The sequence below is a fragment of the Diaphorina citri genome, unplaced genomic scaffold, assembly GCF_000475195.1.
Source record: "Diaphorina citri unplaced genomic scaffold, Diaci psyllid genome assembly version 1.1 scaffold3745, whole genome shotgun sequence".
Lineage (NCBI taxonomy): Eukaryota > Metazoa > Arthropoda > Insecta > Hemiptera > Psyllidae > Diaphorina > Diaphorina citri.
In genome coordinates this window covers 1-15,847 of record NW_007381145.1, presented here as the reverse complement: position 1 = coordinate 15,847, position 15,847 = coordinate 1, and the positions used below count along the sequence as shown (strand labels likewise).

Below are 15,847 nucleotides of genomic sequence, written 5' to 3'. Positions count from 1 at the left end.
ATCTACGATATTGATCATAACTGTTTGCTTGTTCATTCTATCATCTGTCACCATATTTGCCAGGTAGGTAAATTTGTATATACTTACGGTAGATTGCTAATGTCACAAACTCTGGAGAAAAATTAGGTAACACCATTTTTACTTTTTTGCAAAAAAAAAAAAAATATATATATATTTATCCAATACTCACGTACATAGTTCTTCTTATCTATCCATTTATAAATTTTCAGATGGAGAAAAAATGACAGTTTTGACATTCTCATCTACACTCAAAGTTGGCCTAACACCGTATGTCTCTTGTGGGAGGAGAAGGCAACCTCCAATATCTGCTATCTCCCTCAGGATAACCAAACATGGACTATACATGGAATCTGGTAAGTGGTCAATGATTAAAAGGAATTGTGTTAAATATAAATGCTAGTGACAAATGTTGTTCCCTGCTTAATATACTACACTGAATTTTATGACTTGACTTGGACTTGAACCACCAACCTCTAGATTCAAATCCACATTCTAAGGAAGTAGCAAATTTCTCTCCCGTGACAGATTATTATAAGAGATAAGATTCTATTTTAATTTAAAAAAGGCTATTTTTACATGGTTTTACTTAGCTTGTTTACACTGAAATATTGACGAAAAATTATTGCACTTTAATTTTTTCGCTAGCAAGACACTTGATATAACTAGGTCTTCTTATTCTTCTTTTTCTTCGCCTTTTCCCGTGTACAGACGGGGTCGGTGTTTTTCGTCAGCCCTATAACTAGGTAACCTTGGAAAATAATAATCTGACTGTGTCTCATTAAGATTTACTGACTGACTGGTTACTGTACTGCAAATGAAACAGTACCCTGTGTGATTTTAGTAATGTAAGCTGTAACTTGCAGCCTGTGAGTACAATTGTTATGAAGCTAAAAAAGATGTAGAAAATATTATTTAAGAATTTGCCACCAATTTTTTCAACACGATCAGTTTTAATTATTTAATTTTAGTAAGTTAATTACGATTTAATAAATATTTATATGAATTACATTAAATTAATAATAAACATTGGGTGTTCTTTTTGTATGCCTGCCCTTTTTTCTGATATTTCAACCAGCCCCTCAATTGGCCTCTAATTATTATTAAAGTTGTAAAAAATAGAAAGAAAAATATTTTTTACTAAGTGCAGCTTTCCCTACAATATGCTTAATGGTAAAGAAAATAATATAGGCAAAGAGTCAATATTATTATTATTTATTTATGTATAATTAAGTAGGTATTTGTATAATGTGCATCCCTGCTCTACACACTACATACATACATACAGTGTGTCCCAAAAGTCTCTGCGAAATCATAGCACTTGGGCCTCTCTGTATATTTGGACAAGATTTCAGGCTTAAAAGTCTGAATTTGAGATCATAAGTATTATAAATTATAACAATAACATATATATCCATCTATCTGCCTCGGTAATGTAGTACCTACTACTATATTGTAGTAGTCAAGACGCTCGCCTGGTAATCAAAAAGGCGTGGGTTCAATCCAAGCCCGAGGTATGAGATTTTATCCTCAACATTATTTGAGAATTTGACCACAATAATAGTAGTAGCCTACTGCTGGGTTAAAGGGACTCTTTAGTCCTATTCGAGCAGTATAAATAAATTACCCATTATCGCTTTAGGGAGTTCTGAAGGTAGCTAGCCAATAAGTGGTTTTATCATACTACTTAATACGTAGTAAAATTTTACATTTATTACAAAATATTCTAAAGGTACCCTTTTTTCTTGGAAAACAAAATGTGAGTAGCTAAATATATAGTAATACGGTAATGTTAGTCATAAAAAGAATACATTACATTCAACACAAACACGGCAAATAAACAAAAAGTAAGCAACACAGTAACATAAATAACCTTTGGATAATTATTTTGTTATAGGATAAAAATCACAACATACACGTAAAATTAAAATAAAGATATTGTAGTTTAAAATAATATTTAAATAACCCATCGTACGGTATTCGATGACTTTGTTTAGGTAATTAAGTAATTATTACATAATATATTTTAATATTATAGAAGGTATAAGGGTGGGGTAATGAGAATGTATACGGCTAGTGCATTCAACTAGATTCTTTTTCTTTGGCTTCTTTTGTATCTGGAAAATAATAAAATGATAATAATTAAGCAATTAATAAAATGTCTCTCATAATTACGTACCCTTCGAAAAGTATACGTAGAGTCCTAGATGTCATCAAAAAATATACCTCTACTTGCTAGGAGGTGCCTATATTTTATTACATCCCTTCTCTATCTATCCAAAGTTCTCCAATGGGTGTTTTAAATAACCGGGCCAGCCTAGTTAGCGTGGTTGGTTGCGCGTCCGCCTTGTAAGCGCTAGACCACAGGTTCGATTCCCGCCCGGGGCGGATTTTATCCTTAACGAACAATGTTCGTTCTCGTGGCTTTCTCCTTTGCTGTCTTCCTTCTCTCTTCGATTTCGGGACGATAAGACCTTATAAGTTACAGTTCCCTCTGTCAAACCTCTTAAGAAAAGTCTTATAAATACCTGGTGAAGCTGAAGTTCCATTAGCTTCTTCTTCCTTGTTCTTCTTCTCTTTGTCTTCCTTGTCCTTCTCTTTGTCTCCCTTCTTTCCCTTTTCTTTGGCGGGAGTGGCAGGTTTGGGTTTTGGCTCTAAACTTGGGTCTAAAACGATTTTGCCTACGTTTTTACGTTCGTGCATCTTCTGCATGCCTTCATGTACCTGAAACATGGAGAAAAGAAAATGAAGATTTTGAGGTGAAGAGTAAGATTACATAGTCTGGACAGCTATAAAAGCCCTATCTTTAAAAGCGAGATCCATCCACTTTTTCATTCACACCACACACTTATCGCTCTCACGTATTTAGCTTTATTTTTCTCCTTTACCGTAGGCGAGACTCCGAAAATAAATTCGGAGCATCCTCCACCCCTCGACAAAATCCTGGATACGGCGCTGATCGCTCTATCTGCAGAACATCAACACGTAGAAAACTGAAATTTTTGTAGAAATATTCCTCATACTTCCTAAATGTGCAACAGGAGAGGATTTTGCCGAAATCTACAAGAGAGGATTTTGGCAAAGCACGAGCAATTATAAAATTATAATAGCTGTGACCTTTTGAAATCAAGAATTTAAGAAATGTTACTCACATCTTCCAACGCCCATGTAGAATCAATGACTGGCTTGATACTGCCTTTCTTCCACAGGGCAATGACCTTATCATACACAGAATGGATTGTGGCTGATCCGTTCTGGTGATGTAGGAAGTGGCGCAAATTGAATCCACCCAGAGTTTTGTTTTCGTCAAACAGCTTGATGGGGGAGACTTTATCCACCTGAAAAGAGTTGGAGCGTAATGTGTCAATCTGTTGCTTTTGTCTTAAGTTGGTACTTTTACCAATGCGGATTATCTCGGAATTGAATTCAAAATCCTTGGGGATTAGGTTGAATTCTGGATCCAGCAGGGTATGATATAGACATAAAGGAGGACGGTTTAAATAGATCTTCAATTATTCCCAATTCAGAGGTAGGTAATCCCACTTTGTCAGCTTACTTTACTTAGGAGGTACGAGGTAGCGCGTCTGCCTTGCGCTAGGTCGCGCGAGCGAACTTCATGTTAGACAGATAAGATCTGCATCAAATAAATAAACCCCAAAATGAATTTTTGATCTCATACTATTAAAACTGAAAGGGTTTGTTGATAGTGGTTACAGTTGAATCTCTGTAAACCCTGTCCCACTTCTCTCTTCGATTTCGGGATGATAAGACCTTCGTTGTGACAGTTCCCTCTTTCAAACCTTGTAAATAATAAAATGTAATAACCTAATAACAATAATAAATGAAGCGGGATGATAAGACCTTCGTTGTGACAGTTCCCTCTTTCAAACCTTGTAAATAATAAAATAAAAAAGTTACAGCTGTTAGGTACTTACCTGCCACCAAGATTTCGCTACACTGAAGATACTCTTAGTTTCGCCAGTCACTACATTACTAGACCCATACAGGATGTATTTGCCCAATGGTTTCAGAAGGCTGTAGCCACGATTACACTCCTCGCCGTAAATACAATCTAAAACCACATCGACACCTTCGGGAGCGATCCTGGGGGAAAAAAATTATACAGATTATACATATTTTTTCACGGTGAGATATTAGGTGATGATTATACATATTTTTTTACGGTGAGATAAAAACGAGTGCAAATTTTTGTCGATGGTGGGATTCGAACCCGGGACCTTCTGCATGGTAAGCAAGCGCGTTACCACTAGACCAACCGTGCCAGATAAGATAAGATTCGACAGATAAGATTCGTTCTTGGAACGGCTGGCTTTCTACAACCCTGTCCCACTTCTCTCTTCGTTTTCGGGATGATAAGACCTTCGTTGTGACAGTTCCCTCTTTCAAACCTTGTAAATAATAAAATAAAAAAGTTACAGCTGTTAGGTACTTACCTGCCACCAAGATTTCGCTACACTGAAGATACTCTTAGTTTCGCCAGTCACTACATTACTAGACCCATACAGGATGTATTTGCCCAATGGTTTCAGAAGGCTGTAGCCACGATTACACTCCTCGCCGTAAATACAATCTAAAACCACATCGACACCTTCGGGAGCGATCCTGGGGGAAAAAATATACAGATGATTATACATATTTTTTCACGGTGAGATATTAGGTGATGATTATACGTATATTTTTCCACGGTGAGATATTAGGTGATGATTATACATATTTTTTCACGGTGAGATACTAGGTGCAAGGGCCATGCCCATCTCACGGACACGGAAAAACAAATCGTTAATTTTTTAGGTATAAGTAAAAAAAGAGAAGCCTGCTGGGAAAGCGCTTTGAATGTACCACCAGTTCCCAATGGATGACTGGAATTGACCAACGTTGTACTTGATATTGTATTCAGATGGGTGACCGACCCATCCTTTAGAGTTGTTCGCCCCTACACCTTAAGCCTCAAAGGGGGCTTTTTTGTGCATGTGTAGATTCGTAGAAACTCAACCCATTCTTTAGGGCTATGGGTGACCAATGTGACCATCTGAGCAATCGTGCGCTGCTGGCTTTCCCGGTCTCACTCAAGCTGATTTCAATGCGAGGAAGCGGGTAGCTTGTCGCCGAATGGAGAATAAAACCCTCGTCATTAAATACCTTACAAAGTGACGTTGAACCTCTTACCAAACAAAGGAACTCATATGGGTTCGACCTGACACCCATTGACCTGTGGGTTCATCCCAGGGAGGTGGCAATATTCCTACAACTCCCCACTGATGAGACGGACGGAGCTGGGGGTGCATAATGAGGAGGCCCCTGCTGCTACAACAACATAGGGGTACGAGTACTTACTTTCGCACTTCTGATGCATAGTCAGTGCCTCTCTCTAGCAGATGTTCAATACTGGCACTTAGAGCTTCATGCTTGGATTTGGACGCGATTCCAAACAACTTGACATCGGCAACTGTTTTGCATAACTGAGCCACGGCCAAACCCTGAAATAGGAAGAAAGGATTACACAATAGCAGCTTTTGTTGTTGTTGTTGTTGTTGTTGTTGTTGTTGTTGTTGTTGTTGTTGTTGTTTTAGAGGCTTTAGCTTTCGCCAAATGGTAAATGGCAGAATACAGAAAAGATATCTTTTTGTATCTGCCATACCTCGTTGTGATGGTCTCTAGCCATGATTAATTGGCTCCTCCTGAACCGCAGTCGACCATAAATACAGAAAAGATATCTTTTTGTATCTGCCATACCTCGTTGTGATGGTCTCTAGCCATGATTAATTGGCTCCTCCTGAACCGCAGTCAACCATTGTGAGGACTTGTGCTCGTTCAAGAACCCTTTCAAAAGCAGAGAGAACCCTTTCAAGAACTGCCAGCTAGCTAGGCTGGTTAGGGTTAGCTGTTCTCCTCCCTGTTTATAGTCCCACAGCTAAACTATCTTGGTAATCGGCCAGTGTAGTCCGAGCCATTTACTCACCACGCCTCCACCTGCAGAATGCAACAGCACGCTCTTGCCTGGGGCCAGCCCTGCCATGTCAAACAGAAGCACGTAAGCCAGAATATAGTTCATGGTAAGAGCGGCACCCTCCTGGTAACTGAGATCCGAGGGTAAGAGGAACACATACTGGACAGGAACTGACACCAACTCAGCCCAGCAGAATGCAACAGCACGCTCTTGCCTGGGGCCAGCCCTGCCATGTCAAACAGAAGCACGTAAGCCAGAATATAGTTCATGGTAAGAGCTGCACCCTCCTGGTAACTGAGATCTGAGGGTAAGAGGAACACATACTGGACAGGAACTGACACCAACTCAGCCCAAGCTTTGCACTCGGGGAGAGCGACTACCCTGTCTCCAACCTGCAACCAGGAACAAGTAAAGGTTCATTATTAATAAATAATAGACTCTTGAGTGGAAGGTAACCAATAGACGAGGTTAACGCCGGAGGCGTTCTCCACCACCTAACTCTTAGAGATCCATTATTATGTATTATGTGGTCAATTTCTCAAATAAATGAGGATCAAATTCCATTCCTTAGATAGGATCGAACCCGCGCTCTCCTGTTTACCTGGCGTGCGTCTTAACCATTACACCACTAAGGCAGGTTAAATGAATGTTGACAGCCAGCGGCGATGCGCCAATTCAGATGGATGACTGAAATTTAGCACCATTGTTGGAACTCAGATGGGTCAGTTGTCTTAAGTAAGGAAGATGCGGAAAACTCAAGCAACATATGGAAGTGGGAAATGTGAGCTTACCATGCTTTGACCCGGATAAGGACCTCTCCCTCTGCCACTTCTGGTTCTGGTTTCTTCTGAATCTTGACCGTTTTGAGTCCGCCAAATCCTGTGAGCACGATGGATCTCATCTCTTTGACTGGAGGACCTTCTGGGGTCTTCTCGCCATTCTCCTTACTCTCCGTGCTTTCCTGCTTTGGCTTCTCTTCTACTTTCTTGGGTTCTTGATCTTCAGCCATTACCACGAAAAACGAAAAAAATAATCTACGAAAAAAAAAGTTCTACAAAAATAAAATTAAGTTTGAAAAAAAAAAAAGTACTGCGTATGTTAGGCGGAGATATTTTTTTCGTTCTAGAACAGAAACGGTTGTGGAACGAACGTGCACTCGAGTTGAAAGTTTACCACGGAATACCTGCTTTGGCTTCTCTTCTACTTTCTTGGGTTCTTGATCTTCAGCCATTACCACGAAAAACGAAAAAAATAATCTACGAAAAAAAAAAAGTTCTACAAAAATAAATTTAAGTTTGAAAAAAAATACTGCGTATGTTAGGCGGAGATATTTTTTTCGTTCTAGAACAGAAACGGTTGTGGAACGAACGTGCACTCGAGTTGAAAGTTTACCACGGAATACACTGAGCACTGAGTAGCGTTAAATAAATGTTTTCTCGGCGACTTCAAGCTGTTGCTTCAATGTACTCTTCTCTTTAACTGTACGTATAGTGTGAAAACATTATTCAGTATTACTCAGAGTAGAGAAAGGAAACCCGACACATAGGAAGTAACAGAAAGTAAAAACAATGCCGTCTTGGTCACTCACCCATAGCCCGTATATCTATTAGGATAGAATACAATTTAGATACCCTACTAACTCGAGTGATGAATTACAAAATTAGGTTTAGGATAGTTTTGATAAGTAGGTAATAGGGATAGAATACAATTTAGATACCCTACTAACTCGAGTGATGGATTACAAAATTAGGTTTAGGATAGTTTTGATAAGTAGGTAATAGGTAGATACTTGTAGGTAAGTCTTGTACCTACTCGTAGTCGAAATGGCCCTAAAGATTTAAATTATCCACGTGTTTCACCTCTAATGGGGACTAGCAAGATTTTATTTAGCTACCTACCTAATTTTTGTCTCTTTTACGATAAATAAGGTATGTCCTATTCCATTTTATCATCATAGCCCTATACCTTTACTCCTCTACGCCACTGATCTAAAACCTACAATACAAACCCCGCGTTTTGTCACTGATTTCAATACAATATGAACCCCTTGTTACACATTAGTGGCAATGAGATAACGACTGAATAATGGTATATTATTGTGCTCAATTAGAACAATTACTCCGACATTTGACATGAAACTCCTTACGAACCTATATTATGAGGGTAACCCACATTAATATCCCTCCTGGTAGAGCTTGCTATAACATGCAGAACTTAGAGACCCTTAGCCTCAGCCCTAGATACCGTGCTAAGTTGGTCAGTAAATCAATAACAATGGAGCCTACATACATAAATATCTATATTTTGTAACTTTCTAGCTAGACATAATGAAAAAACTTATTCGAGTTAATGGTTAAAACATCACGTATACCTCCTGTGACTGCACGAAATAATGAGTTCAGACGATAAAACAATATGCACTCTGCCCTCGAAACTCCAACCCTTCAATCAAACATAGAAACGAGAGCGACTCAAAGGCTAGACATCCCGTCGCCAAATATTACAGCTGAAACAAACACTTCTTTTTTATGACGCCCAAAGCAACACGCAACGGTATAGTCATATTGGGAGCAAGGACAGTGCGAGATCCTACAGGTCAAATGACCTGGAAAACAGAAATAACTTCAACTGGGGAAATGAGTTCTAAAGTTTCATCTTAGTAGTTGGGGTCCAAAATGTATAAAACCTCTACCATATGGTAAGTAAGGAAGATGCGGAAAACTCAAGCAACATATGGAAGTGGGAAATGTGAGCTTACCATGCTTTGACCCGGATAAGGACCTCTCCCTCTGCCACTTCTGGTTCTGGTTTCTTCTGAATCTTGACCGTTTTGAGTCCGCCAAATCCTGTGAGCACGATGGATCTCATCTCTTTGACTGGAGGACCTTCTGGGGTCTTCTCGCCATTCTCCTTACTCTCCGTGCTTTCCTGCTTTGGCTTCTCTTCTACTTTCTTGGGTTCTTGATCTTCAGCCATTACCACGAAAAACGAAAAAAATAATCTACGAAAAAAAAAAAGTTCTACAAAAATAAATTTAAGTTTGAAAAAAAATACTGCGTATGTTAGGCGGAGATATTTTTTTCGTTCTAGAACAGAAACGGTTGTGGAACGAACGTGCACTCGAGTTGAAAGTTTACCACGGAATACACTGAGTTACTGAGTAGCGTTAAATAAATGTTTTCTCGGCGACTTCAAGCTGTTGCTTCAATGTACTCTTCTCTTTAACTGTACGTATAGTGTGAAAACATTATTCAGTATTACTCAGAGTAGAGAAAGGAAACCCGACACATAGGAAGTAACAGAAAGTAAAAACAATGCCGTCTTGGTCACTCACCCATAGCCCGTATATCTATTAGGATAGAATACAATTTAGATACCCTACTAACTCGAGTGATGGATTACAAAATTAGGTTTAGGATAGTTTTGATAAGTAGGTAATAGGTACTTGTAGGTAAGTCTTGTACTTACTCGTAGTCGAAATGGCCCTAAAGATTTAAATTATCCATGTATTTCACCCCTAATGGGGGCTAGCAAGATTTTATTTAGCTACCCAATTTTTGTCTCTTTTGGTAGCCAAAACCAAATGTCATCCCAAAACAATCACCCTAATTAGGGCTAATTAAAAGGCTGGCGAAAAACGCCGAACCCATCTGTACAGGCAAAATGCGAAGAAAAAGAGGCTCCAACAGAGATTTTTTTTTCGAAGTTAAACCTCGCAGTATTTATTGACAAACATGAAAAATAAGACCTACTGGTGTAGAAAATGACCAAGTTCAAAGTTTAAATATCCATGAAGCCTCCCCAACAAGCCACTGAGGGAGTAAGAAAAGTCCAACATCTGAAAATCTTTGGATATTCGTAGAAAATGACCCGGTCCAAACTCTAAAAGTGCATGAAGTCGTGAGGAAACCCAAGTAAAGAACGGAGAGGGGTGGTTACAAGTCCAAAGTCCAAATATAGGAGGGTCAGACTTAAAGGTAGGAAAGGGTAGACTCAAAGGTGGCAGAGGGCAGACCCAAAAGAGGGCGGAGGTAGACCCATGAGGAGAGAGGGAGGTAGGTGGTGGACTCATATTGGGGAGAGGGGAAGATAGGAGGTAGACCCATGAGGAGAGGGGAAGGTGGGTGGTGGACTCATAGTAGGGAGAGAGGGAGGTAGGTGGTGGAAGAGGGCGGAAAGGGGAAGGGGAATAAATTCGTGATAAGATGCGTGGGAGACCAGCAAACGCACAATTTCACAACGTAAAGGCGCGTGAGTCTTGTTGCGCCTCAGACAGGGAAATGTCTATTGATTTACTTCTCCAACCCACCCTCACTACCATCACCACACCCTTCAACCCTTCGTCAAGGCCAGAGATGTTTTTCCCACTGATAGACAACAACCTGTTGACCCGAAATGGATTACGAACCGGCGAAATAGAAAGAGATTCACTCAGGTCGAAGTCGAACCCCACTTAGGCTAAGAGGCTAATACTTGGGCCAACAATAAAAAAAATTATTGACGGACTGCCCTAAGTTTGGGCTGCCAAAATCACAGAATTCTTTTCAGACAGAATTGTTAAGGTTAAAATGAAATTGAAATTTTGTTAAATCAAAATAGAGAAAGAGGTACCTAATTGAACGAAATACATTTCAAGTTTTCGATGACTGTCCAATCTGTCCATTTAGTTTGTCATGAATGTCGTCCAATTTTGTTGAAATTTCGTCCAATTTCGTCTATTTAACGCTGTAAAGACCAAAGTTCTTAGGCCGTAACGCCAAATGGTAAACTTTGTATCGATCTCAGTAACAAATTAACAAATCATTAACTACGACTGGTTTGTTCAAATCATACCTTTTATGTTATGTAGGTAAGTATAACCTATGCAATTACAACATGCCTATAATTTGTTAACTTGTAAAGCGGTTTTAGCGAGTACTCAACGGACATGCCTTCTACGTTACTTATTTTATTCTTCTTTATGAGTATTTATTTTATTTATTGTAATAGGAACTAGTATGTAGCTAGAGGTAGCAACTTATCCTTTACTTTGATGTTAGCTAGGTTGTGGTTTACTCCATCATATCGAACGACATGACGCGATTTTCGCGTATTATAATATCAAATTTCATTATGTTTGGTCTTGGTAGATAACCTTGTTGGGCACACAAGCATACATGCATGAATTGAATTATTGGAAGAATCCAAGTAATAAAAGAAAATAGGGTCCAAAATGTATAAAACCTCTACCATATGGTAAGTAAGGAAGATGCGGAAAACTCAAGCAACATATGGAAGTGGGAAATGTGAGCTTACCATGCTTTGACCCGGATAAGGACCTCTCCCTCTGCCACTTCTGGTTCTGGTTTCTTCTGAATCTTGACCGTTTTGAGTCCGCCAAATCCTGTGAGCACGATGGATCTCATCTCTTTGACTGGAGGACCTTCTGGGGTCTTCTCGCCATTCTCCTTACTCTCCGTGCTTTCCTGCTTTGGCTTCTCTTCTACTTTCTTGGGTTCTTGATCTTCAGCCATTACCACGAAAAACGAAAAAAATAATCTACGAAAAAAAAAAAGTTCTACAAAAATAAATTTAAGTTTGAAAAAAAATACTGCGTATGTTAGGCGGAGATATTTTTTTCGTTCTAGAACAGAAACGGTTGTGGAACGAACGTGCACTCGAGTTGAAAGTTTACCACGGAATACACTGAGTTACTGAGTAGCGTTAAATAAATGTTTTCTCGGCGACTTCAAGCTGTTGCTTCAATGTACTCTTCTCTTTAACTGTACGTATAGTGTGAAAACATTATTCAGTATTACTCAGAGTAGAGAAAGGAAACCCGACACATAGGAAGTAACAGAAAGTAAAAACAATGCCGTCTTGGTCACTCACCCATAGCCCGTATATCTATTAGGATAGAATACAATTTAGATACCCTACTAACTCGAGTGATGGATTACAAAATTAGGTTTAGGATAGTTTTGATAAGTAGGTAATAGGTAGATACTTGTAGGTAAGTCTTGTACCTACTCGTAGTCGAAATGGCCCTAAAGATTTAAATTATCCACGTGTTTCACCTCTAATGGGGACTAGCAAGATTTTATTTAGCTACCTAATTTTTGTCTCTTTTGTTTTCATTTGTATTCATGAAGCATTGGGGGAGAACCCATAGATTTTTCGTTACACTCTGTATCAATTTAACTAGTCAGATTGAAGTAAAGTGACGTCATGGGTTGAAATTTTATTAGGGTGTCTGCTCAAGCCCCTTTCCTATTTTAATAAAATTATTAATAATAACCTAAGCGTGAGCCGTCTGAATTCTTGCCTTGGAATGAATGGTTAGGACGTGATATTTCGTCCACGCGATGGGGTACAGGTTTGAATCCCGGGGATGGTAAGAATTTGGGAGCCAGTGGCTTTACGAAGACGGAGAGGCAAGTAGCCCGTAGAGCCAGGGAATATCGTTACGGTATACCTGCACAGGCAAACTATAAACGAGGAGGCTAATGAAAAAAGGTGGGCAGAGTAAGAAAATAATAAAGATACGTTAGAATCTACATAAATAGAAAGAACTCAGCACTCTTGACCACTCGACAACAGAAGTGGGTTAATCAGATGGACCGACCTAAAAGTTATGTAGTACCTATATACCTATATCAATATAGTAAGCAAAAGCACACACCCATATACAACAGTATATGGTTCCAAACATTTCATTCAGCAATACAAGACGTCCTTATCGGTACTTGAGAGTGTTTCTGGATTGATATTATTGCTGACTCATAAGGACATCTTGTTATTGTGATGAGCTCATAGTAGATTTATCGGTACTTGAGAGTGTTTCTGGATTGATATTATTGCTGACTCATAAGGACATCTTGTTATTGTGATGAGCTCATAGTAGATTTCCCCAGTGCTTAGTCACAAGTGATATAAAATGTGGACTATTTACTATGGCTGCTTGTTACATCTGGGCTATCAGGGGATATTACAGCTGTCAATATTAGGACCTAGGACCACGTATGTAGCATATATTACTTGTGGACCTCTTTATAGGTACATACGTATTATGAAGACAACGCACTGTCAATATTAGGACCTAGGACCACGTATGTAGCATATATTACTTTTGGACCTCTTTATAGGTACATACGTATTATGAAGACAACGCGACGTATCCAATTATCTACATGGACTGAAAATGTTGTTGTAGTGGTCTAGCTGCACCGAAGGGGGTTGATGGTCTCTAGCCAAGATTACTTGGCCCGTCCTGAATCGTAGTCAACCATCATGAGGACCTGTGCTTTTCCTTTGAAGCATGATAAAGCTTTTGTAACCTCCAGCTGGCCAGGCTGGTTAGGATTTGACTGCTCTGATCCACTGTCAATATTAGGACCTAGGACCACGTATTTAGCATATATTACTTTTGGACCTCTTTATAGGTACATACGTATTATGAAGACAACGCAACGTATCCAATTATCTACATGGACTGAAAATATTGTTGTAGTGGTCTAGCTGCACCGAAGGGGGTTGATGGTCTCTAGCCAAGATTACTTGGCCCGTCCTGAATCGTAGTCAACCATCATGAGGACCTGTGCTTTTCCTTTTAAGCATGATAAAGCTTTTGTAACCTCCAGCTGGCCAGGCTGGTTAGGATTTGACTGCTCTGATCCCTATTTACAGTCCCACAGCAAGACACAGGTCTGCTCCCTGTATAGTGTATAAGGTACCCAAGCTAGACAACCGTGGGATGAAAATCAGCATTTTTTCGATTTATCTTGGGTAGATGATTAGCATGACTAGAAAAAAGTTCACATTCAATCAGCGAAGACTTCAATAAAAGTAATGTTGATCTCTGAACCATATTGGTTGTATGGAATCTCCCCTTCTTGCAACCTCCCTTGGAAACCTTTTTATTATTATTGTTATCATTATTACTGATAACGGGAATATTTTCCGAGAAGGGTAATGAAAAAAGGTGGGCGGAGTAAGAAAATAATAAAGATACGTTAGAATCTACATAAATAGAAAGAACTCAGCACTCGTGACCACTCGACAACAGAAGTGGGTTAATCAGATGGACCGACCTAAAAGTTATGTAGTACCTATATACCTATATACCTATGTAGTACCTACCCTACTAACTCGAGTGATGGATTACAAAATTAGGTTTAGGATAGTTTTGATAAGTAGGTAATAGTCAGCAATACAAGAAAAAAAAAACTACTCGTAGTCGAAATGGCCCTAAAGATTTAAATTATCCACGTGTTTCACCTCTAGAAGTTAGCCTAGATATCAACAAGGGCGCCAAGTAAACGAAACTGCATATTCTAAGCTTCTAAATAAACCTGTAAACAAATTGATATCCCAAATCGTGTTTGATTTATTTAAAATTGAAAAAGTATCACTCAATGGAACATCCCACCTAAATCCGTAGGTAACTAACAACTAAAAACCTATTACCTTTTCTGTTAATGTTACCACTAAATAAACTTATTAATACAATTGGATAAATCTATTTATTATAGACGTGTTGGGTACGAAAATACCTGAATCCCTTCTTTAATACTAACCTATTTGTTGATTCCTTTACAGATTCGCTCGCATCATTTATTGAATAAGCTGTTCAATGTGACATGGAATCTGTCTGGAGGATTACGTACATATGTGAAAACACAAGAACAAATGAAAGATCAGAGAAAAAACTAGAACCAATATTTCATGTGAATCTCAGAATGTGAACAAATAAATTCAGATAATAGTCACAGAGGCATTTGCCCATAATAGGAAGGGACGAAGGAAAACATAATTTCATAATGCCTTACAGGCGAAGAGTTGATTCTAGTATTTCTAATGGACATAGCTTTGTCCTCCCATTTAAAAATAATAATATGTTTCAGCCCATGAATCAGAAAGTCGGGTAACTCTATCAGCATGCGTCTCCGCGTAACACTTAACAAGTGTACAACCATCACGCTGACTTTGGTTAATCTGCTGATCCTCTATCTCCTGTGGACAACTCAGTCAGCAAACAAATCACAAAACTTCCCCGATGTTCGAGTCACAACCAATGTCACTACTACGGCACATGATGAGAATGAGCTCATCATATCCAAGAACTTAATGTACAAGATAATAAAGAAAGACATCACATTCATCTTCCGCCAATATGAAAACTATGACAATGACTTAATAGCAAGTATCGCATCCTTGAGGAACATTTTACCAAACTCGCAAATCCTCATTCTGACAGACAAGTTCATCTATCCAGTGCTTAAACTAAATACCACCATCAAGATCCTCAAGCTTATGCCAAGTCTAGAGAACAACTATGACCAGAGAAACATTCTCAGCCACATCAAAACCAAATACATCATGTTTCTAAGTGATAGTGTCAGGTTTACGAGTGTCCAAGTGTTCATTAAGATGATACAGCAGTTGCAACTGAAATCCACTCAGATTGTCAGTGTTGTTGTGGGACATAGCAAGCAATGCTTGACTGTGAATATTAATGTAAAGCAGTGGACGTTGCAGTTCATCAATCAGACGAGTAACATTTGTGACTATGTGGGGAATGACAGACAGCTAATCTTGGTCAAGAAGAAACTGCTGCATAGCTTGACGGATGCTTTTATGTTACCATTCCCATCTGCATTTTATATTCAGGCGTCCTACTTGAAATATAAGGTAGGTAGTAGGTATGTATGTTGCTCAAAGTCAGTCAATCTTGCTGCACTTAGGTTTGGGTACCTGGGAGGCAAGCACGTTGTCTCGTAACGACAACTGAAATATTTATTTCCGTTAACTAATTATTCTAAATTTCACTCTGTTATAGGTCAAACTGCTCGATATATCGGAGAACTTGATCAAGCCCGGTCG

At 39.0% G+C, this 15,847-nt stretch overlaps 2 protein-coding genes and 1 long non-coding RNA gene across 3 annotated transcripts; 2 read left to right on the top strand and 1 right to left on the bottom strand.

Annotated features, from left to right (window-relative positions):
- On the top strand, window positions 1–359 carry LOC113472056. The gene is made up of 2 exons (XR_003394529.1): window positions 1–63; window positions 231–359. It is a non-coding gene; the product is annotated as an uncharacterized LOC113472056 (long non-coding RNA).
- An 858-nt stretch (window positions 360–1,217) lies between these two features.
- Window positions 1,218–11,692, bottom strand: LOC103520533 (synaptic vesicle membrane protein VAT-1 homolog-like). Its single transcript, XM_026831608.1, has 11 exons — window positions 11,280–11,692; window positions 8,745–8,952; window positions 8,580–8,591; window positions 6,801–7,020; window positions 6,201–6,378; window positions 5,999–6,036; window positions 5,374–5,516; window positions 4,473–4,641; window positions 3,171–3,356; window positions 2,547–2,742; window positions 1,218–2,135 (listed from the first exon to the last, which is right to left on the bottom strand). The coding sequence occupies exons 1-11, from the start codon at window positions 11,497–11,499 to the stop codon at window positions 2,101–2,103; spliced, it is 1,605 nt and encodes a 534-aa protein (XP_026687409.1). The 5' UTR covers window positions 11,500–11,692; the 3' UTR covers window positions 1,218–2,100.
- Window positions 11,693–14,259: 2,567 nt separating this feature from the next.
- On the top strand, window positions 14,260–15,842 carry LOC103520532 (fukutin-related protein-like; the record flags this gene model as incomplete). Its single annotated transcript, XM_008485631.3, has 3 exons — window positions 14,260–14,405; window positions 14,564–15,655; window positions 15,804–15,842. Coding segments are annotated over exons 2-3 (792 nt in total), but the record flags the coding sequence as incomplete, so codon positions are not given.
- Window positions 15,843–15,847: the final 5 nt, after the last annotated feature.

Excerpts from the sequence above, each read along its gene's own strand:
- LOC103520533 (XM_026831608.1), bottom strand. The coding sequence starts at position 11,499 with ATGGCTGAAGATCAAGAACCCAAGAAAGTAGAAGAGAAGCCAAAGCAG. Across the intron at positions 6,379-6,800 it reads CAGAAGTGGCAGAGGGAGAG|GTTGGAGACAGGGTAGTCGC; the intron begins GTCCTTATCCGG and ends TCCTGGTTGCAG. Across the intron at positions 2,136-2,546 it reads TGGAACTTCAGCTTCACCAG|ATACAAAAGAAGCCAAAGAA; the intron begins GTATTTATAAGA and ends ATTATTTTCCAG.